This window comes from Macaca mulatta, chromosome 10, assembly GCF_049350105.2.
Source record: "Macaca mulatta isolate MMU2019108-1 chromosome 10, T2T-MMU8v2.0, whole genome shotgun sequence".
Lineage (NCBI taxonomy): Eukaryota > Metazoa > Chordata > Mammalia > Primates > Cercopithecidae > Macaca > Macaca mulatta.
This window is the reverse complement of record NC_133415.1, coordinates 85,594,076-85,618,015: the sequence shown is the minus strand read 5'-3', so window position 1 is coordinate 85,618,015 and position 23,940 is coordinate 85,594,076. Positions and strand designations below refer to the sequence as shown.

At 49.8% G+C, this 23,940-nt stretch overlaps 1 protein-coding gene across 3 annotated transcripts in view; it reads right to left on the bottom strand.

The window, feature by feature from the left end:
• The window catches only part of DNMT3B (DNA methyltransferase 3 beta), a 49,632-nt gene that overhangs the window by 9,445 nt on the left and 16,247 nt on the right, over positions 1-23,940 (bottom strand). For all 3 annotated transcript variants that reach the window (XR_013399780.1, XM_015149210.3, XM_015149209.3), the window contains exons 2-15: positions 20,824-20,971; positions 19,885-19,946; positions 16,329-16,430; positions 14,062-14,187; positions 13,025-13,246; positions 11,972-12,130; positions 8,808-8,915; positions 7,746-7,890; positions 4,985-5,110; positions 4,815-4,859; positions 3,644-3,723; positions 3,217-3,329; positions 1,900-2,083; positions 1,213-1,297 (exon numbers count right to left, since the gene is read on the bottom strand). Coding sequence is in view for 2 of the 3 variants with exons in the window: in XM_015149210.3 (XP_015004696.2) it covers positions 1,213-1,297; positions 1,900-2,083; positions 3,217-3,329; positions 3,644-3,723; positions 4,815-4,859; positions 4,985-5,110; positions 7,746-7,890; positions 8,808-8,915; positions 11,972-12,130; positions 13,025-13,246; positions 14,062-14,187; positions 16,329-16,430; positions 19,885-19,946; positions 20,824-20,965 (1,699 nt within the window). In the remaining variant the exon portion in view is untranslated. The remainder of the gene's footprint in view (positions 1-1,212; positions 1,298-1,899; positions 2,084-3,216; positions 3,330-3,643; positions 3,724-4,814; positions 4,860-4,984; positions 5,111-7,745; positions 7,891-8,807; positions 8,916-11,971; positions 12,131-13,024; positions 13,247-14,061; positions 14,188-16,328; positions 16,431-19,884; positions 19,947-20,823; positions 20,972-23,940) is intronic.

The following is a 23,940-nucleotide window of genomic DNA, read 5'->3' as shown; positions in this document are numbered from 1 at the left end:
TTTCAAGATAACTGCACATAAAAAATAGTGTAACAGCTAAGATGTATGTCCTTTTAAAATGACCAAGACTGCCTGGGCACGGTGGCTCATGCCTCTAATCCCAGCGGTTTGGGATGCCAAGGTGGGCAGATCACTTGAGGTCAGGAATTCGAAACCAACCTGACCAACATGGAGAAACCCCATCTCTACTAAAAATATAAAAATTAGGCCGGGCGCGGTGGCTCAAGCCTGTAATCCTAGCACTTTGGGAGGCCGAGACGGGCGGATCACGAGGTCAGGAGATCGAGACCATCCTGGCTAACACGGTGAAACCCCGTCTCTACTAAAAATACAAGAAAATTAGCCGGGCGAGGTGGCAGGCGCCTGTAGTCCCAGCTACTCGGGAGGCTGAGGCAGGAGAATGGCGTGAACCCGGGGGGGCGGAGCTTGCAGTGAGCCGAGATCGCGCCACTGCACTCCAGCCTGGGGCACAGAGCAAGACTCCGTCTCAAAAAAAAAAAAAAAAAAATATATATATATATATATAAAAATTAGCTGGGCGTGGCCGGGCGCGGTGGCTCAAGCCTGTAATCCCAGCACTTTGGGAGGCCGAGACGGGCGGATCACGAGGTCAGGAGATCGAGACCATCCTGGCTAACACGGTGAAACCCCGTCTCTACTAAAAAATACAAAAAAAAAATTAGCCGGGCGCGGTGGTGGGCGCCTGTAGTCCCAGCTACTCGGGAGGCTGAGGCAGGAGAATGGCGTAAACCCGGGAGGCGGAGCTTGCAGTGAGCTGAGATCCGGCCACTGCACTCCAGCCTGGGCGACAGAGCAAGACTCCGTCTCAAAAAAAAAAAAAAAAAATTAGCTGGGCGTGGTGGCGGGCACCTGTAATCCCAGCTCCTCTGGCAGCTGAGGCAAGAGAATCACTTGAACCTGGGAGGTGGAGGCTGCAGTGAGCACAGATCATGTCATTGCACTCCAATCTGGGTGACAAAGGGAGACTCTTATCTCAAAAAAATAAATAAATGAAATAAAATTCAATGACCAAGACTGCAAGGTGGCTGAGAAGGTGGAGAGAAACAAGGAGACAGGGATTTTTTCAGAGCTGGTGACCCCCAGCGATATTTCTTGCCACTGATGTCAGACACCCTAACCATGCCTTCTGACTCCCTGGCTACCCCCTTGTGACAGGACAGCAGAGCATCTCCAGGAATACCCCAAACTCACCTGTTGCGATGCCATCAAACAATGACAGGACTCGAATGGGCCGCCTTCGGGCTGCGGGAATGGCAGGGTACAGCTTGGGGGCTTCCTGCCAGGTAAGGAAGGAGGTCATGCTGGTGAAGGCACAGGGGAAAGACTCAAGCTCTGAGGGAGGGGCAGGCTGACTCTGCTCAGAGGGCTTCAAACCTTGCCATAGGCACTGCAAAAAGCCCACTGAAGCCTTGATGGGGATTGGGGAGACAGTGTGTACCACGGGAGCCTGCATTTGGCAAGGAATGGTAAATTTATCCTTGGACATGAGCCAGATATATATGCACAGATGCACACATGAAAAGGTATCACCCCAGATAGGAAAGACCTAGGGCCTGCCTCTAAGAACTAGAAAATTCATTTCTACTATTTCCTTCCCTCTCAGCTCTGCTAACTCAGAAGGCTACAACCATTTCTTCATCGGGTCCCTGAAAAGCCATATACTGAGAAGCCGGCAAGGAGGGAGTGAACCCTGGCACGGGTGAAAACCGTGCAGAGGAGCTGTCAATTTGCCAGGTCTGTCAGCCGTTGAGGCTCCGAGAGGTTCCACTTGTACAATGTGTGTTTACTTCTATTACTCTCTCTCTGAGAATTCCAGAGCGTTCCAACACCCTGTGCCCCTGGGATCTGTGGTGGTAGAGGCGGGAGCCTGTGGCTTACGTATTCAAGCCCCGTGTCACTGGTGAAGAAGGCCTGCAGGCGCACGTTCCAGTCCTTCCGGCGCCGCAGGACGCCGTGACAGCGCTGCGGGAGACACATGTAGCAGCTCCAGGGCTCCTGAAGCTTGGCCTCGGCCGCTGTGCCTGTGCCCACCAGCACCTCCAGGCACTCCACACAGAAGCACCTGGACCCAGTGGCAGGGAGAAGGCATGCCTTTGTCATCGAGTTGGTCTCCTGTGCCACCCCCTTACCACTTCCACAGGGAAATGCCCACCCCCTCCTGAAAGCTTAACAGCATAGCCTGCAGGGCCCTGTGCAGTACGGGCTTCCCTGACGTCTTCCTTGGATACCCCAACCCCCTTAATCAGAAATGCTCTCCCAACAACCTACTTCATTCCATGGACACTTTGGATTACAGGCCAACTGGCAAACCAGGGAGTTAGCCTTCCCTGATGCCCTTCTCATCCCCTTCCCTCATGCTCTTGGCCTATTAAGAGCACTTCTAGCTGGGTGCGGTGGCTCACACCTATAACCCTGGGGCTTTGGGAGGCTGAGGCAGGAGAATGGCTTGAGCCCAGGGATTTGAGACCAGCGTAGGCAGCATTTACTACACTTTTTATTTATTACAAAAAAATAGGCCAAGCATGGTGGATCACGCCTGTAATCCCAGAACCTTGGGAGTGCTGGGATTTGAGAGGCTGAGGCAGGTGGATTACCTGAAGTCAGGAGTTCAAGACAAGCCTGGTCAACATGGTGAAACCCTGTTTCTACTAAAAACACAAAAATTACCTGGGCGTGGTGTTGCACACTTAAAATTCCAGCTACTTGGGAGGCTGAGGCATGAGAATTGCTTGTACCCTGGAGGCAGAGGTTGCAGTGAGCCAAGATTGTGCCACTGCACTCCAGCGTGGGTGACAGAGCAAGACTCCACCACAAAAAAAAAAAAAAGAAGAACAACTAGCTGGGTGTGGTGGCATGTGCCTATAATCAAGCTGCTCAGGAGGCTGAGGTGGGAGGATTGCTTGAGCACAGGAATTGGAGGCTGCAGTGAACTATGATCACGTCACTGTACACCCTGGGCAACAGAGCGAGACCCTGTCTCAAAAAAAAGAGCCCTTTCCTACACATGAGCTCTACCCCAATTAAGCTACAACCACGGCCACCACAAAACATAAACCCTGTATGCTGCTTCCAGGGCAAATTAGCTCCCTCTTCCCATGCCTAGGATTCCATTCAACAGGCAGCTGTCTGCAGACTGCAGGAACCTAGGAGCCTTGGGGGCCCACCCACATCCTGCCCACAGGGCCCAGTGCTCACCGGCAGCAGCTCGTGTTGCTACAAAGCAGCAGCTCTCGGCCCTCGCAGCACACGGTGCAGTAAGACTGATAGCCATCGTCGTCATACATGTAAAACAGCTCAAGGAAGCGATCCTGGCAGCCAGAGAGAAACACCAGTGAAATCGGAGACCAGAGAAGGCCAGGCCCTGCCAGCTTGCTGGTGGAGGCCCTACGATACAGCCGCAGAACACACTGCTGGTGGCTTGGTGTCCTTTAAAAGGACAACTGGCTGTGACCTGTGTGCCTCTGGCCTCTACGACAGCTCTCCCCCGTCCCGCCCCAGAGGCAGAGTGCAAGGCAGCTAGGATGAGTGGGCTTCACTGAGGCTCCACACAGGTGCTGCTCGGAAGGACAGGGGAGCTGGAGGAGGCGAGGGCAGGAAGGTCCGGAGCAGCAGGAGGACTTACCCGGCATGTCTGACAGAGGCCCCCCTCAAACAGAGGGTGGAAGGACACGGGGTTTTTCCTGCCACAAGACAAACAGCCGTCTGTAAGAAAAACAGGGTTGGGGCTTGTGGCAATTGAGGCCCTGACACCAGTTGCTGAAGCCTGGGCCTCTCAGTTCCTAAGATTTTCCTCCAGGCCAGCTGCTTGCCAAGGACTCTTCGTGCCTCAGGCCATGCCTCACAGCTTCTACCTTTCAGCAATGCTTCCAGGTGGCATCCCTACTTCACAGATGGGGAACATCAAGATGGGCAAGGGGCTGCCCCAGGAGGATGATGTCAGGCAGAACGCTGAGCAGAGGGACCTCTCTGGTGTGACAGTCCTTGAGAAGCTTTAATTACTGGGACATCGAGGATTTTGTGGTGACTCCAATTGGCTTGTTGTCTCATGATAGGACTTGCCCACGCCCACACCCTAAAAACAGCAAATGGCTGTAATCTCAGAATCCGGGTCCTTTAACCAGTAGACAACCCTGCCTTCCCTTCATATCACCAGACCAGCAAGGAGTTGCATCCCTGGCTGGGTAGATAGGACCTTTATAAAACCCATGACCAAGCATCGCTACCTAGCCAGATGGGTGAGTGAGTCTTGGGGAATAGGATTTCTAAACCGAAGCTCTTCCCCGGGTTCTCTGGGTCAGGGATGTGGTGTTTTCCTATTCAACACGGAGTAACTGGGGGTTAAGGAAGCAAGGGAAACTTCATCCTCACACATTCTGTATTCCATGAGGTATATTCTGGCCAGAGTATCCAATCCAGTGGCAATCCCCAGCCAGGACAAGCAGACTATTTAACCTGACAGTAGGCAAGTGAGTAAAAGCTAGTTAGTTGCCGTTCTTTGGGAAGTTCATGATACCACTAACCTTGGTTTTAGGTTATGGTTCTCCCGGCCAAAATGGCCTGGCTTCCCTTCTTCCTCACCATACCCTTCCTGTCCCTTTCTCTTAAGGGGCACAAGTGGGCAATTCATTCCATAAACTAGCAACTAAGATGCAGGGACTAGAAATAGGCCTTGGCCTGAGGTCAAGGAACAGAGCTCTGGGTTAAACCCTGACAGGGCGGATGAGCCAGGACGAGGAAGGCATAGAGCCCTAGCCAGGGTGTGAAGGGGATGACTGGGAGGGAGAGAGCATTACCTTCCAGGCTGCTCTTGTTGTTGGCAACATCTGAAGCCATTTGTTCTATTGAGAAAAGAATAAGAAGGCATGGGATGAGGTCAGGGAGCCGGGTACGGATCAATTCCTGGTCTGCAGCATCCTCCTCCCATCTGCCCCATGATCCCAGGTAGCGGGTCCCCAACAATCACCTCGGCTCTGATCTTCATCCCCTCGGTCTTTGCCGTTGTTATAGCAATTTGTCTTGAGGCGCTTGGGTGCGGGGCAGTAGTCAGAGGTGGCTGAGTCGTCAGCTGTGCGTCTTCGAGTCTTGTTCTCTGTGAAAGGTAATTAGACTGCAGCCGTGGCTTGGTAGGAGGGTCCAGAGAGAATGTGGGCCCAGGACAAGACCATGCTATGCCTGGGTACCAGCTGCAATTGGGGCATGACAGGGGGTCCACACTGAATGTATATGGCCCCTTGATGGGCAACTCACAACAGGAGCTCATTCAAAACCCCTTGCACCCAGGATTCTTAACACATGCTTACAAGGTTTTAAATGGCCACAACTAGGAGGTAAAGATGACTCAGCTCAGAGAGCAAAGCTCAATTCAAAGCTAAAAGCCTGACACACCTATGTCTGTGATATCTGACATGCTGGGCAGTAGGCATAGGGGTGGCTACTGAGAACTTGAAACTGGTGAGGAAATGAATTCTGTATATAATGTTAATTAAAACACTGACAAGCAAGTCAACTAGGACTAGCCTAGACCAATGAGTCTACTTTCTCAAATGCGTGTTTTATGAATTTAGTTAATGTGTTTAAACATCTACATCTGTATTTAGTTATCAATCTGTATATACTTATACAATCTGTATATACTTATACAGATCAAGTATTTTCATTGCAAATTTAGCATCAAAATTGAGATCTGTAAAATATGTACTATGTAAAATATATAAAATAAGTGAAATTTTGAAAACAGCACTATAAATGTAGACTATCTCAGTTTTTATAATAGCTGTTAACATTTTGGAAATTTAGTGCTAAAAAAATCATGATTTGTATTAATTTTACTTGTTCCTTTCTTGTTGCCCAGGCTGGAGTGCAATGGTGTAGATCTTGGCTCACTGCAACCTCCGCCTCCTGGGTTCAAGCAATTCTCCTGCCTCAGCCTCTTACAGGCATGCAGCACCACATCTGGCTAATTTTTGTATATTAATAGAGATAGGGTTTTGCCACGTTGGCCAGGCTGGTGAACTCCCGACCTCAAGGGATCTGCCTGCCTCAGCCTCCCAAAGTGCTGGAATTACAGGCATGAGCCACTGCACCAGCCTCCTTTTTTCTTTCTTTCTTTTTTTTTTTTTCTTTTTTGAGACAGGTTCTCAGGGTGTCACCTAGGCTGGAATGCACTGGCATGATCTTAGCAAACTGCAGCCTCAACCTCCTGGGCTCAAGTGATCTTCCCACCCCAGCCTCCACAGGCACACACTATCTCACACAGCTAATTTTGTATTTCTTGTAGAAACAGGGTTTCACCATGTTGCCCAGGCTGGTCTTGGAACTCCTGAGCTTAAGCAATCTGCCCACCTCAGCGTCCCAAAATGCTGGGAAATCCAAGAGATGGTTATTTGCATCCCAAAGTGCTGGGATTACAGGCATGAGCCACCAAGCCCAGTACCTCTTAATTTTCAGTGAGGCTACTAGAAAAAATTTTAATTACATAATATGGCTCCCATTCTATAAATGAGATTTTGTAAAACCCATTTGTCTTTCTATACGGAAAATCTTAATGAACGTGGTTAAATTTGACTCTGACCCTAGGAAAGAAAATTGTACAGCCATTAAAAATCATAAGGACCCTTTCGTGACAAAATGACAGACAGTGCTTACAGTATTAATATTAATAAAGGGGAAAGCAGGAATCCAACTAGTGTTCAGAAAAATCTGGAAGGATGTGCAACCCAATATTAACCTGGAGGGTATTTGTGAGGGTGGGATGTGAAGGGAGAGTGGGGAGTTCAGATAGACTCTTCAAGAAATTTGATTCTTTTCCAGTGACCATTTTATATGCAAAGAAATCAGAAGAAAGTGCATAGAAAACAGGGAACAGTCAAAAGACGGGAAGGAAATACCGTATTTCCTTGATTCTAATTTCCTACTGCCTGCACGACGCACCTTCGACTTATTAACCACTTTTGAGGCGGAAACAAAACAAAACAGAAAAAACATTACATTAAATGTATGGACTGTTTTCTTTCTTGAGACAAGGTCTTGCTCTGTCGCCCAGGCTTGAATGCAGTGGTGCAATCTCGGTGCACTGCAACCTCTGCCTCCTGGACTCAAGACAATTCTCCCACCTCAGCCTCCCGGGTAGCTGTGACCACAGGCACATGCCAAGCACACCAGGCTAATTTTTCTATTTTTCACCATGTTGTCCTGGCTGGTCTCGATCTACTCGCCTCAAGCGATCTGCCCGCCTCAGCCTCCCAAAGTGCTGGGATTACAGGCGTGAGCCACTATGCCTGGCCTTTAAATGTATAGATTGTAAGACAAGTCCTGGATTTCTAGAAACCAGAGTTATCTTATAATGGGAGAAATATGGTACTGGTCAAAATGTTAGCAGGTGGCATATGGTTCTTCTTTAACACTTTCCAATTTTCTCGAATGAGCATAGCTTAACTATATTTTTCCTTTAATAAAAAAGGTGCTAGTCAACACTGCATCCTGACTTCAAGACAGATGTCAGATTCAATACAAATTATATGCACATGACCATCAGCAAGAAAGTGGCCAGGGAAGCCAGATAGGGCTGACACAGCCTTCGTATGCCTGCAATTTTTCCAACATTCAGAGTTGAGCCCAGCTGCTAGAAAGCTGGGTGGGCGTGGGGCAGCAGGGGTGGCTGACTCTCCCAAGAAGTGGTCCCACCAGCAGAGGCAGCAGGTGCTGCCATGGGGACTCATTCCCACCTGGTTGCGTGTTGTTGGGTTTGAGGCCCTCGATCCCAGTGGGCTTGAAGCCCCCGTGGGCCCACTCCAACATGGGCTTCAGCTGGTCCTCCAATGAGTCTCCAGGGCTGCTGGGGAAGGTCTTGCCAGCTCGCACCCTAGCTTTCTGCAAAGGCAGAGTCTTTGATGAATGGCGGGTGGGGAGGGGGTGCTCGCCAGGCCACACCCAGGGAGTCCCCCAGCCAGGGCCTACATTCCCCTTCACACTAGGCCCTTTCATAGCCAGACAGCTGTCCTGGGCTGCGGTATGTGTCAGAGGAAGGAGGGGCCTGTGCAGGGAGAGGCCTCGGAAGGGGGGTTGTGGTTAAATCTTTTCATGCAGGCACCAAATAGGATCTCTTCCCCCTAGAGAATGTGAGTGGTCACCTCCCTCTCAAAAGGCAGATAGATCAGAATTAACTCTACCACCAAGATACAGAAGCCCCAGTCAGCACTACCTCATCTCCTCTGCATCTTATATAAGAAAGCACTAGATTTCTTGTTTCATCTCCCTAAAGATGGGGACGTTAACTTGTGTCCAACATGAAGGACCATGAGGATTTCAGTGTCTAATGAAGCCTTTGGCAATGAGAAGAGGCTGGCTCTTAAATGCTGAACAAAGGTGGGCAAAAAAAATCAACGTGAAGGGAGAAACAGGGTGTAATGGTTCGTAGGGGATAAGATAGCCCACAGACAGAAGGCAGCTGGCCTCCACTGCCATCTTGCCGTGAACTCTACCCCTCATAAGGTGGCTCTGAGGTCTCTGGAAAAGCACATTCACTGATATGAATATTGCACCCCTAACTGCCCGTGCTCTTTCCTTCTGATTCAGTTAGTGGTCCCAATAAATGGCAGCTGGGATGTCTCAGATTCCTTTGTTGGATGCCCAATCCGGTGGCCATCATGTTATGTTGGCATTTACCTCCTCCCTGGCCAACCTGTCCCCTCCAAACCACCCTTGGCAACACTGAGCTAGGTTTCCGTGGGTCTCTTCCTTCATCCCTGCTCTCAGGGCCTAGCCCTCATTCCCTCATCCCATGTTACCTCCAGAGCATGGTACATGGCTTTTCGATAGGAGACGAGCTTATTGAAGGTGGCCAAATTAAAGTGCTGGCTGAACAGCCCCAGTGCCACCAGTTTGTCTGCAGAGACCTAAAAGAGAAAGACATCATCAACATCCACCTACAGGTGTGTCCCAGGTGCCATGTCTATCACAATGTTGCCCATCAGATGCAGAAGATTTTCATACACTTTAACCAAGAACCCATTCCTGGGGATCAAGTCCACAGATATCCATTTAAAAGGAAGGAAAGGAAAAAGCAGAAAACTAGAAATGACAGAGTCTCAACACACAGATACCCAGAAACTTGTTAGTTATGACACTCCCACTGTGGAAAAGGAGGATACTCTGAATGAAGGCAATGAGGCGAACCCTGTGTTTGTATCCATTTTACAAGCAAGTGTCCCTGGTGTGGAACCCTGAGGCTCAGTCCTAATATTCTCTGTGGATGCTCCGGCATCAGGGGTTTGTACATATTCCTTCTTTCCTAAGCATGGTAATTGTTTACTCTTTACCCTTTTATTAAAATGAGTTCAAAAGCTGGGCGCGGTGGCTCAAGCCTGTAAACCCAGCACTTTGGGAGGCCGAGATGGGCGGATCACGAGGTCAGGAGATGGAGACCATCCTGGCTAATACGGTGAAACTCCGTCTCTACTAAAAAAAAAAAAAAATACAAAAAACTAGCCAGGCGAGGTGGTGGGCGCCTGTAGTCCCAGCTACTCAGGAGGCTGAGGCAGGAGAATGGTGTAAACCCGGGAGGCGGAGCTTGCGTGAGCTGAGATCCGGCCACTGCACTCCAGCCTGGGCGACAGAGCGAGACTCCGTCTCAAAAAAATAAAAAAAATAAAATGAGTTCACCTAATGAATGTGTTTAGAAAACAGTGCTTGACACAGTTAGCACCTTTCACTTATTGTGATTATTTAACTTTAGTTCTTGTGATTTAATCCATATTCCACAAGTCTCCTGATGTACCAAGTCCCCAGACCAAGCATGAAATGACTGAGTTGCCAGTGAGAGAGAAAATGGCTATTCAGGGATGCTAATCAGAACTGAAAGGCCAGACGTAGTGGCTCAGGCCTATATTCCCAGCACTCTGGGAGTGGGAGTTGGAAGGATCGCTTGAGCCCAGGAGTTCAACTAGCCTGGACAACAGAGCAAGACCCCATCTTTACAAAAAATTTTAAGAACCACAGTGGTGTGCACCTGCAGTCTCAGCTGCTCTAAGGAAGGATTGCTTGAGCCCAGGTGACTGAGGCTGCAATGAGCCATGACAGTGCCACTGCACTGCAGCCTGAGTGACAGTGAGGACCTCATGTCTCAAAAAAAAAGAACTGAAAGACACAGGGAATGTTCTATTCTCCACAGAGAGTGCTCACACTCATGCAAACCTCCATTTTATGTGGGCGTGTGACCACCACCCGGGAGAAAATACCCGGGGGCTCTGGTAGGGTTAAAAAAAACCGCTCCAACACAAGTGCTGGTTCCAGCGCCCAATGGCTCCAATGCAACCCAAACAGCGCACACATGCTGAGCAGGCACTCGCCCAGGCCAGAGCCAGGTCCCATATTGTCATCTCATCCCCTAATGCTGACAGCCCCACACTGCATTGTATTAGCCTCAGACTCTGTCTTGCAAAGTGCGTTTTATGTCTCAATGGGGCAAAGCAATTGCAAACAATCCATCTTCCTTCACTTGACAGAAGTTACTGCTCTCCCGTCCCTGGAAGTAGCTGCCTCACTGCCAGCATGGGCCCAGGACTTGTCCTTCTGCTCCCTCTGCTGGTCACAGCAGCCAACTGCATGCAGAGTCTCTTCTACAAGGGAGACTCCAGACCCAATATATTATTGTAACCCTTGGGAAACTTGAATTCACTCATGGCAAATGGCCCCTGGTCGCTCAATTTGTGGGAAAAACAGAATCTCTGCTTGAGGCTATACATGCACTCTGATGAACAGAATCACAATATGTATTACATATGCAGTTGCAGTCCTCATATAAATGTCATGTTGAAAAACATCACAATATTCACGTGGTAAATAGTGGCATTTGACTTATGTCTGGGAGAGGATTAAGGTACAGTCCTTCCTTCAATCCTGCCTGGCTTGCTGGTGCTGCAACTCCAACTTGCCCAATGACCTTAGGCACCTAACTTAGCCTCTCTCAGGGCTCTGAGGGTGGGACTGATATTTACTTCTAAGAGACCATCACAGGAAAGTTCTGTCTGATTAAAATCTTTGTTGAGGCCAGGCGTGGTGGCTTCTGCCTGTAATCCCAGCACAGGAGGCTGAGGCGGATGGATCATCTGAGGTCAGGAGTTGGAGACCACCCTGGCCAACATGGTGAAACCCAGTCTCTACTAAAAATGTAAATATTAGCAGGGCATGGTGGCGGGTGCCTGTAACCCCAGCTACTCAGGAGGCTGAGGTAGGAGAATTGTTTGAACCTGGGAGGCGGAGGTTGCAATGAGCCAAGATCACACCACTGCACTCCAGCCTGGGCAACGGAGCAAGACTCCATCCCCCCCAAAAAAAAAAAAATCTTTGTTGAAAGAGTGTAAAAATCAAAACAGCCTAGTTATGCCCAACATAGTTCTTCCCCAGATAAATTTAATTACCAAGAAAGATTTTAAATGGCTATATCAATCATGAAGAGACTCTGAAATAACCAATTCTACTAAAAACCCTTTTCATAACTGACACCAGGTGACCCTAAACCCAACTGCAGGCCACCTAAGGATGCCTTTCTCTCCCCATGGCTAAATGACAAGAGGCCATGGCCATGCCTCTGGTCTCTTCCAGGCTTCTCCACTGAACACTTTCGGGTACCTGCTCACATGGCCACTCCTGGCCCCTCAGAGTCCGCACTGGTGGTTCTGCCCCCAAAAGATAAATGTAAGAAATAACATAAAATCAACTGCCCATGGATCCAGAACTTTCTAGCACTTTTGTCCCCTGTATAAGTAGACCCATAAGACACTAAAAATCTGCTGTAGCTGGTTAACACAGGAAGTTTTGTCCTTCCTCCCAGACAGTGTGAAGATACAGGCTCGTGCATCTGCAGAAGGCAATCCCAGGCCTTTGTCTTCAAAGGAAGGAAGGAAGGCACAGCCTCAGGCCTGCAAAGCCCCTTGCCCTTCCCCGGACTCACCTCGGAAAACTTGCCATCGCCAAACCACTGGACCCACCGCATGCCAGACATAGCCTGTCGCTTAGAGGTGGCCTTCCAAGACACCACCATGGCAGGCCACCAGGAGAAGCCCTTGATCTTTCCCCACACGAGGTCCCCTATTCCAAACTCCTTCCCATCCTGGAATAAAAGCCACATGAAGAAATCCCAGTGAGGAGAGGCCATCCTGTCCACTCCACTGTCCCTGAGGGCAACAAAATACAAGATGCCATAAAATACAAGATGTAGCCAGACACTGTGGCTCATGCCTATAATTCTCAGTACTTTGGGAGACCGAGGCGGGAGGATCGCTTGAGGCCAGGAGTTGGAGACTAGCCCAGGCAACATAGCAAGACTCCATTTCCACAAAAGAATTTATAAAGTAACTGGGCTTTGTGGTGCATGCCTGTAGTCCTAGCTACTAAGGAGGCTGAGATAGGAGGATCGCTTGAGGCCAGGAGTTTGAGAGTAGCCTGGGCCCCATAGTGAGATCCCTTCTATACAAGGTAAAATGTAGGAATGGACATAGAAAAAAGGGATCCTAACACATAAATACATACATGTGTAAGTAGTCTTCATGTAGCAATGCTTGAATAAAAGCATAAACAACCTCAATTGGTTAATTAAGCTATGATCCAGACCACTGAATTTATTATACAGACATGAACCTCAGGCAACTGTAGTTCTTAATAGAAGAAAAAGGTATAATATGTACAATATATACAGTATGTACAATCTGATGAACAGAATCACAATATGTATTACGCATGCAGTTGCAGTCCTTATATAAATGTCATGTTGAGAAAAATCACAGTATTCACGTGGTAAATACTGGCATTTGACTTATGTCTGGGAGAGGATTAAGGTAAAGAAAGGACTGTGGTGCATATGGAAGATATTCAGAATTCAAACATGTCAATTATTACAATTACAAAAATTCTAACAACTATTGTCACTCTATGTTACCAACAGTAGCAGGTAACTGGTTTTTCCCCATGTTCAGTCACCCTGGGCAAGAGCCCCTCTCAGCCATACCTGATACTCTGAACTGTCTCCATCTCCACTGTCTGCCTCCACCTGCGGGGACTCCATGCCCTCCTGCTGGCTGTCATGGGCTAGGCGGGCATAGGGGGTACTGCTGCTCTGGGGCGTCACACGTGTGTCCTCTGTGTCATCTGTGAGGTCGATGGTAAGGTAAGAGCTGGCAGGGGACGGACATGGCGTTCCTGCCGATGCTGTTGCCCGCCGTCTCAGGGACTGTGGACAGAAGGACACATAGTTTGGGCCACAGCAAAGGATGTTGGGGACCAACGGCACCCCCATATGCCTCCTAGGCAAAAAGAAAGAGGAAAGACCGAAGTTAAAGAGAACAGAGACTGCTGCAGAAACTTTTCCAGGAACATGTATCCCTTAAGAGGTGGGAGAAGGTCATTATAACTGTCCCAGCAACAGAGACAGAAAGATGACGAAGGCACAAATGATGGGTAATGACGAGGGACTCTTAGAGCCAAGCTCGGAGCAGGTCACTGGTTTCTTTGAGTGTTTACTGTGCATGTGACTATTCTTACGAGAGTGAAGTGTTGCCATACCCCCTAGGGTTGCCTCAAGACAGGTGAAGACATTAGGGAGAAGACAGTCCTGGAAGTCAGTGGTTTCTACCTTGTTTCCAAGTTAGAGAAAGAATCAAGTCAACAGGGAAAACTTCCATTCCCAACAGAGGGTCATCTGAGATCAGATCAGGAGAGAAGCCAACAGGCTTACAGGAAGCTTACCCAGGAAAGAAAAGAAAAAGCAAGAACCTGAAAAGCAGTGTGAAAAAAGGACACAGATTATCCACCAGTCACAGACAGTAGTGCAGTGAGTGAGGTCAGTGCATCTGAGATCAGACCAGGAGAGAAGCCAACAGGCTTACGGGAAGCTTACCCAGGAGAGAAAAGAAAAAGCAAGAACCTGAAAAGCAGTGCAAAAAAAGGACACAGATTATCCACCAGCCACAGACAGTAGTGCAGTGAGTGAGGCATATCTCCCAGTTAGAGACTGGGGGCAGGGGTCTGGGCATCTGGGGAACCAACCCTGGTAGCCGGGAACTCCACGGGAGACTCGTCCACATGGTTGCGGCCCTGCCGGCCTCGGGTGGAACGTGGGGAAGGCCTGTGCCTCTCCCGGCTGGAGACACTGTTGTTATTTCGAGTTCGGACCTGGAAGCAAGAGAGGACATGCACTGGGCCTTAGGTGACTGGAGGCTTGGGGTCTGGCGGGGCCAGGAGGATTAGGCCTTGAGGTGGCCAAGGAGACCTGGTAGCCAGCTTCAGGACAACTGGAAATGAAAAGGTGATAAGGAGGGACTCTGGACTGAGTCCAGCCAGAATTCCCCAGTTCTTAGAATAGAGGTGGTAGGGTGGCCAGCTAGGCTGCCTGACAATTCCCAACAGGTCCTGCTCTGCCTGTCACAGCAGACAGACTTGGCCACCTGAAATGGCACCTGCCAATTGGGATTGAAAAATAAAAATCTGGCCAAGCGCAGTGGCTCATGCCTGTAATCCCAGCACTTTGGGAGGCCAAGGCAGGCAGATCACTTGAGGTCAGAAATTGGAGATCATCCTGGATAAAATGGTGAAACCCCATCTCTACTAAAAATACAAAAATTAGCCAGGCGTGGTTGTGAGTGCCTGTAGTCACAGTTACTCAGGAGACTGAGGCAGGAGAATCACTTGGACCAGGGAGGTGGAGGCTGCAGTGAGCTGATATCACATCACTGCACTCCAGCCTGGGTAATAGTGAGACTGCAGCTCAAAAAAAGAAAAAAAAGAAAAAAACAGAAAGAAAGAAAAATTCATGTTCACTCTAAAACTTTTATGTCAAAGAAGCATAAAGCCAATTACTGGGTTCAGGAAGGCACCAGATCATCAAGGTGGAAGAGAATTCCTTAGGCACTATGTTCATTGTCAAAAATGGCATGAATTTGGTTGTTGCAGAACCTGTGTTCAAATTCTGCATAGAAGAGTTGATGTTTAACCTCGAGTTAGTTGCTGGAATCTTCTCTCATCTCCACAAAGGGGATGATACAGCCCATATCCTGGGAAGGAAGACTGTAACCCACACCTGGGATAGTAACTGTCAGTCTGGTCTCTAAAGGGTTAGGTGACCATAAGCAATAACTGCCTTCCCATTGCCAGACCTCAAAACTTTGAGCCACAAAATCCACCCACAAAAGTGGTGGACTCCCTAGGTCATTAGCAGCTGAGCTGTCCACCCTGAAAACTCTTATCACTCTTGGGCACCTCCAAGAGTGTCACAAGAAAGAACTTAAAAACCACCTGAAAGAAATGGCACATACTGAAAACCTTCCAGCTGGGCACAGTGGCTCATGCTCGAAATCTCAGCACTTTGGGAGGCCAAGGTGGGTGGATCATCTGAGGTCAAGAGTTCGAGACCAGCCTGGCCAACATGGTGAAACTTCATCTCTACTAAAAATAGAAAAATCAGCCAGGCATGGTGGTAGGTGCCTGTAATCCCAGCTACTTGGGAGACTGAGGCAGGAGAATCGCTTGAACCCAGGAGGCAGAGGTTGCAGTGAGCTAAGATCACGCCATCTCACTCCAGCCTGAGCAACAGAGCGAGACTCTATCTTAAAAAAAAGAAGAAAGAAAAAAAAAGAGAAAGAAAAAAGAAAACTTTCCAACAACAGTCCCAGAGCCTTGCCTATATTTTCTAGTTTCTTTTTTTTTTTTTCCTCAGCTCACTACAAGCTCCGCCTCCCAGTTTCCTGGGACTATACAGGCGCCTGCCACCATGCTCGGCTGATTTTTTATGTTTTTAGTAGAGCCAGGATGGTCTTGATCTTCTGACCTCGTGATCCGCCCGCCTTGGCCTCCCAAAGTGCTGGGATTACAGGCACGCCTGGCTATATTTTCTAGTTTCAAAACATTTGGTTGCCACTTTCTCTCTTAAAAGCTCCCCTCGGCCGGGCGCGGTGGCTCAAGCCTGTAATTCCAGCACTTTGGGAGGCCGAGGCGGGCGGATCACAAGGTCAGGAGATCGAGACCACAGTGAAACCCCGTCTCTACTAAAAATACAAAAAATTAGCCGGGCGCGGTGGTGGGCGCCTGTAGTCCCAGCTACTCAGGAGGCTGAGGCAGGAGAATGGCGGGAACCCGGGAGGCGGGGCTTGCAGTGAGCCGAGATCGCGCCACTGCACTCCAGCCTGGGCAACAGCGTGAGACTCTGTCTCAAAAAAAAAAAACAAAAAAAAAACCTCCCTTAAGGAGATGGAAGATACTTTTGTTATGCTATGTCAACTGGTGGCTACGAGAGTTTGGCTCAGGGTGTGACTACTTACAGCTGGGCTTTCTGACCGAGTCCTGGTTTCCCGGAAGAGCTTTGGCATCACTGGGGTGTCAGAGCCATCCCCATCTTCCCCGTCGCCATCGCCTGTCAAGTCCTGTATAAGGAAACACGATGAACATGAAGAAGGCCCCAGGGTATCAGCAAGTCAAAGAAACAAGGCAACTGCAATATGCAAGACTGACTGCCTGTGTCTCGCAGGGAGACCGGGTCACTTATCACAACACACCGCATATGGGTGCAGACACAGGCCAACCACGAGAGATGCCCCGGAAGCAATGCCATGAAACCTGCACCATGCCATCAAGGCTTCCTCGTGTAGGTCTCACACCTCACACCAAAACCCAACATAAGCCAAACACAAACGCTGAAGCAGTGAGCAGCTAGGTCTGGCTGGAGTGCTAAGTACTTGCCTTCCCTCACCAACTATGTGGCTTTGAGTCCATTTCTCTCATTTTAAAATTGGAATAACAGTACTTCCCTCACAGCACAACAGGGTTACATCAAGATTCAAATAATATGCCAAGTGTGGTGGCTCATACCTATAATCCCAACACTTTGGGAGGCTGGGGCAGACTGAGGTCACCTGAGGTCAGAAGTTTGAGACCAGTCTGGCCAAGATGGTGAAACCCCGTCTCTACTAAGAACACAAAAATTAGGCCGGGCGTGTAATCCCAGCACTTTGGGAGGCCGAGACGGGTGGATCACCTGAGGTCAGGAGTTCAAGACCAGCCTGGCCAATATAGCGAAACCCTGTCTCCACTAAAGATAGAAAAATTAGCAGGGCATGGTGGCGTGTGCCTGTAATTCCAGCTACTCATACTACTCATACTCAGGAGGCTGAGGCAGGAGAATCGCTTAAACCTGGGAGGTGGAGGTTGCAGCGAGCCAAGATCGTGACATTGCACTCCAGTGAGACTCTGTCTCAAAACAAAACAAAACAAACAAACAAAAAGAAATGTGTGGCCAAGAGATTTCCCTACTGTTACTGGTAACTAGCTATCAGAAACAAAACAGCAGTGCTGAGCCTCTGATCCTGCAGCTGCCCTAACTCCTCCCAGGGCTTGGATTCCTCACCTTCTCAGTCCCCTCAGTAGGTTGGCCACCACTGAGAATGGAAGCTGAGGGTCAGTTTTCATTGCTCAGGACTTTTTTGACTGACACTGGCTCTAGCAAAACCAACCCAACTGATAAACTCTACTACGAATAATTAGGAAACAGACGGTGTCAGTAAAGGAAGGAACACAAAACATGATGGGAAAGATCCAATCTTGAAAAAGTAAATGAAGTAGAAAGCTTGATAATGTAGCAAGTCTTAAAAGATATAATTGTTTGAAATTCATTAAAATAAGCTTAGACAAGTTTTTTTCCAGCTTGTAAAAAAATTCCTAGAGCCCACATAATCCTGACATCAAAACTACAGATAGATTTAAAGAAATAAAATCGGCCGGGTGCGGTGGCTCACACTTGTAATCCCAGCACTTTGGGAGGTAGGGACAGGTGGATCACTTGAGGCCAGGAGTTCGAGACCAACCTGGTCAACATGGTGAAACCCCGTCTCTACTAAAAATAGAAAAAAATTGGCTGGGTATGGTGGTACACTGCCTGTAGTCCCAGCTACTCAGGAGCCTGAGGCAGGGGAATCCCTTGAGCCTGGGAGGCGGGAGGTTGCAGTGAGCAGAGATCATGCCACTGCACTCCAGCCCGGGCAACAGACTGGAGTGCAACAAAAATAAATGAATAAAAAAAAAATCCTATACCCATTTCATTCATGAATACACGAATAAAATCAACTTCAAAATGCACCATGACCAAGTTGGACTCATTCCAGGAATAAAAAGACAGTTTGCTGGCCAGGCGCGGTGGCTCAAGCCTGTAATCCCAGCACTTTGGGAGGCCGAGACGGGTGGATCACGAGGTCAGGAGATCGAGACCATCCTGACTAACACGGTGAAACCCCGTTTCTACTAAAAAATACAAAAAACTAGCCGGGCGAAGTGGCGGGCGCCTGTAGTCTCAGCTACTTGGGAGGCTGAGGCAGGAGAATGGCGTGAACCCGGGAGGCGGAGCTTGCAGTGAGCTGAGATCCGGCCACTGCACTCCAGCTTGGGCGACAGAGCGAGACTCCGTCTCAAAAAAAAAAAAAGGACAGTTTGCTATACAGTAGTCTCCCCTTATCCAGGGAGGATACATTCAAGACCCCCCATGGCTGCCTGACACCTTGGAACATGGAACCCTATATGTGCTGTGTTTTTGTCTATATCTACATACCTAGGATAAAGTTTAATTTATAAATTAGGCACAGATTAACAATAATAAAATAGAGCAATTACAATATACTGTTAATAAAAGCCATATGAATGTGGTTTCTCTCTCATACTCTATTCAGGGTTTATCTGTCCTTCCACGGTTTATGACTTGGTGTCTTCCCTCCTCTGCACTTTTATGAATGTAGGTTATATCAGACATCATCTTCTGGAGGAGTCTGGTTTCACTGCAGTTTTGGATGGTTTCCCTTCTCAATCAACTTCAACTCTTCTGAAAATGTAGCAGCAGCTTTTTCATTGGCAAATGCAGCCTCCCCAGTCATTTTTATAGTTTTCAGTAGAAACCTATTCTTGAATCTATGTAACCATCCCTTACTTGAAGTAAATGGTTTGGTGTCAGGAGATGCCTTGCTATCTATCAGCTCAATGCTTCCTGGCACAAAGCACTGCTGTCAATCAGAACACATTTCTGTTCATGTCTTCCACCTACAAACTTAATGCCTTTCCCATCTTAGCTACACACTTATCACACAACATGGCTCTAACTTTTGCAGTTTGAGGTGCAACAGTAAAACTAGCATGAATTTATTTTTCCTTCTTCTTCATTTCACGGCTGGAAGATTTGTTCTTACCACGATCTAACAACTTCAGCATATGACGTCTTTCCTTATTGAGAACTTTCACTTTTTCACTGAAAGGAAACACTTCGTGGCTTCTCTTTGGCATAACTGAATTGCCAGCATCATCACTCCTGCACTTTGGGGCCATTATTAAGTAAAACAAGCATTACTTGAACACAAGCACTGTGATACTGCCACTGATCTGATCACGGAGATGGCTACTAGTGACTAACGGGCAGGTGGCACCTAAGCATCATGATGTTGGACAAAGACAGGACTGATCCTGGGCAGGACAGAGCAGGACAGTGCGAGATTCCATCATGCTACCAGAATGGCACTCAATTTAAAATGTATAAATTGCTTATTTCTGGGATTTACCATTTAATATTTTCCATTTAATACTTTCCGACGGCAGCTGACTGCAAGCAACTGAAATCGTGGAAAGCAAAATGACAAATAAGAGGGGACTACCATATGAGAGATTTCTCAATGTAACTGATAGTCCAGATTGAAAAAACAATGCCAAATATATGCAGAAAGCATCTAGCTCGACAACCCTCCATGCATTTGCAGATGCCAGTTTTTATGGGCCTCAGGTTGCCCATGTGATGAAAGCCAACGACAACGTCACTGAGCCCTGAAAAAGGGAGAGCGGAGACCATACCTGCGTGTAGCTTAGCAGACTGGACACCTCCCTCTTGGAGAGTCGCGAGCTTGATCTTCGGCCTGTAGAGGAAACAGCCAGGAGTCTGTTTTGAGGGGGCAGGCACCAGCCCAGGGAACGGCCTTGCTGATACGGGCTGCTCTCCGTGGCGTGGCCTGGGATCTCCCCTACACTATTGTCAGCCACAGGGGTTTGCTCTCAGTCCCTCGGTATCGTTCATCTTCTCCACTGATTTTATTCCTAAGACAACAGAGCCCTGGGCCAGGCACGTGACAGGACCCAAAACAACACTGAAGTTACCAAGAAGGGGAGCCCTCCGATTCCTTCCAGCAGGGTGCTGCCCATCCAGGGACCACTAACTACATTTCCAGGAACAATTCACTGCCTGCCGTGTCAGCCACTTCTCAAGTGCTCCCATGTCGAGTGTGGCTATTGTGGGGAACAATGCAGAAATAGAACCCTTTCACGCCCGCAGGAAGTTCCATGGGATGGCACAGCTGAGAGGACAATGCAGGGCTTTCCAGCCCAGCTGGGGCGGAATCCCAAGTGAGCTGGCTGGAGCTGCTCAGGGCAGGGTGGAAAGGAAGCACACTCCAGACCTCCCCTCCCAACCCCAGCCCACCTCTGAGTGGGGAGAGGGTCCCACTGCAGAAGAGCTCTCTGAGGGCCCATGCTGTCATGACTGGCGGAGAACAGGGAACCATCAACCCTGTGTCACGCTCAGAGTCCCAGTTGAGATGACAGTCTCAAAGGGGAGGCCAAGGGCTGCGGGCAGGCGTGAAGGGCTCAGCCCTGCATCCCTCCTTGCTGGAGCTCTCTTCCCTCCCAGGGAATTGTGGTGGAGGTTGTCAGAGACTCTCCCCAAAGCCTCCAGTGGTCTGCAGTGACCGCTCAATGTGTCAGCGCCTGACACCACCCCAGTCCCCACTGCCCAGCCACCTCTGATCTCCGGGGTGCGGATGGCCTCCAGGATCGGGGGCGAGTCGGAGGACTGGTCGCTGCAGGCCCCATTGACGAGGATCGAGTCTTCCCTCCCGCCGGCGTCCTCCTCTCTGTTGAGATGCCTGGTGTCTCCCTTCATGCTTTCCTGTGGGAGAAGCCAGAACGGGTGGGGTGGAAGGGAAGCAGGGACACGAGAGGGGCAGTGTTCCCCCAGACGCCCCGCCATGGGCTCTATGTTCCCAGGCCAAGGCCCCAGGATGCATTCTTAGGGTGATGCTCTTCCCCAAGCACCCCACCCAGGCTGCCCCCCATAGCCTCCCCCTCACCAAGCTCGGAGGCTCAGGACTTGGTTCCATGTGGACAGGTTGTCCCGAAGGCTCAGACGCCAGCACCCAGGACAGAGGCGGGGGCCAGGGCTGGGGTCTTAGGCTCAGACTGCTCTGTGCAATTAGCCAGCCCCTTCAAACAATGCCATTTAGGACCTGCCTGCCCCGGCCTGTCTGCCGCCAGCCTCTGTCCCCTCTGGCCCTGGCCCCCTCTCCCTGCTCAGCCTCTGCAGGGGCTCAGGAAGCCAGTGCATTATTTTCCCTCCTGACCCCTTTGTTTGCTCTCTCCCTTCCCCTCAATCTCCAGGTCCTCTTCCCACCCACCCCCTCCTCCCCCACAGAACCGCTTCTCTCCTCTCCATGGCAGCACAAGCCCCGCCTCACCCCATCCTCCAGGGCCCATTGGTCTGCCGGCCTGTCGCTCACTCCCTTACTCCCTCACCAGCTGGGGCTCAGAGTCCCAAGTTCCCAAGGAGGGAAGGATGAAGGAGGCACAGGCAGAAAGCCTGGGGGGAGTTAACTGGAGGGGGACTCCCCAGATCCGTTGCAGGTTCACCCTCACCTCTGGGACTCGGCCTCCCCACTGCTGCCCCTCCTGGTCAGGTAAATCAGCTAACACATAGGGCCAGGGCCAGGGCCACACTGATGGGTTGGCAGGCTGTGTGACCTCTGGGCTGGCCCATTGCCTGCAACGTTGTGGGCACACAGATTTTGTTGGATGCAAGAACCTGTATGTATCTCCCTCTAGGGAGACTGGGGAGCTCACCTTCTAGAAAAAGAAAACTGACACACAGACTAGGTTATTCTCCAAGGTCATATAGCCCATCTAAGAGGTGGGGCCAGGATTAGATAGAGAACAAGTAAAAAACTCCAGTGCACAAATGCCATCTGAAACCGAGTTTTCCAAGTCACTTGCCTTTGCTGTTTGTTCCACCTTTGGTTGGCAAAAATATTACAAAAGCCTAGGGACAATATGAGACCTCCAGGCCCCCATCCCTGAGCCACAAACAGCTCCAGGTCACTCACACCACACCCTTGTGTCCTGGAACCGTGCCTGGGAAAACCTTCCCCAAAAAGCTGCTGCCCATATGCACGGGGTCTCCCAGCCTCTGGGCTCCATCGTGGAGACATACCAGCGCCTGCCAGACAACCCGTGCTAGCCTCGCAGTTTATCTTCTATCCATCCATCCATCCATCCATCCATCCATCCATCCATCCATCCATCTATCTTAGAGACAGGGTCTCACTCAGTCACCCAGGCTGGAGTGCAGTGGTGTGATCACGGCTCCCTGCAGGCTAGAACTCCCAGGGCTTGAGTGATCCTCCAGCTGGGCCCACAGGTGTGTGCCACCATGTGCGGCTAATTTTCTGTAGAAACAGAGCCTGGCTACATTGCCCAGGCTGGCCTCAAACTCCTGACCTCATGGGATCCTCCTACCTCGGCATCTCAAACCAGGGTACCTTCTAGAAGCCACACCTTGTATTGCTGGCTCCGAGCTGCACTGGCGCCACTGGCACTGCCCACCAGGGGGCGCCGTGGAGCCCAGTCTGATGTGCCCAGTGGCGGCAGAGGTGCAATTTGTGGTGGGTGCACCTGCCCATTGCATGGGGCAACTGGACCTCTGCTGCTACTCCCCATGTGGCCCAGAAGCCACACAGGCTACAGTACCATCACCTGAGAGCTGGTCGGAATAACTGTTGGAACTGGGAGCTGCTGAAGAAATCTCAGGCACTAAGCTAGATGTCCTGAAGCAGGATTTTCTTTTTTTTTTTTTGAGACGGAGTCTCCCTGTCGCCAGGCTGGAGTGCAGTGGTGCAATCTCGGCTCACTGCAACCTCTGTTGAGAGTTCAAGCGATTCTCCTGCCTCAGCCTCCTGAGTAGCTGGGATTACAGGCATGAGCCACCACACCCAGCTAATTTTTGTATTTTTAGTAGAGACGGGGTTTCACCATGTTGGCCAGGATGGTCTCGATCTCTTGTCCTCGTGATCTGCCCACCTCAGCCTCCCAAAGTGCTGGGATTACGGGCATGAGCCACTGCGCCCAGCCTGAAGCAGGATTTTCACAAGACATTTTAACACACACAAGTCATGCCTGGATGATTAATATGCATATTAAAGCAGCATTGTTCAGATTATAAATATGTGTGCTGAAACACAGCACATAGGCTTTCTGTGTCTCACATGATCCAGGATGTGTGCCAGCACATGTCAAGGAATTTCCCCCAACCCCCAAGGACAGGGGATATGCCTGAGTCAGACCAATCAGCTGCTTCTCAGCCCTTTTTCTCCCAAGCCCTGACCCGGAAGAACAGGCTGGCTGACCTATGGCCAGTTCCTACGAGATGAAGCGACCAGAATCCCAGGGAAGCTGCTGGAGTATCCTTTCAGAATAATCATTACTTTCAAGCATTTCACCTCAGGCCAAACCAGCCAACTAAGTAACCTAGTGGGCCTGGCATAGAGTAGGAGGTGGGGCTCCCTGGTGTACCTGGTGTCTCCAGGAGGGTCCATCACCCCAAAGTGCTCTGGGGGGAAGACACACAGGGTTTGTTTGTGGCCAGGAGCTGGTGGCAAACCAGAGGCCTGGACTAAAGGATGTGACCTCCTTCGCCTTCATCCAGGACCCAGGGTTCTAATGTGTGCTGGGTTTCGCAGGCAACATTGAAACCCAGTCCTCAGACAGCCCCTAACTGGGTCAACAAGAAGCCAGACAGGAGTCTCACCTCCTAGACAGACCCAGGTTGACAATGATTAACCACCCTGGGACTTCCCCCAGGGCCTCAGC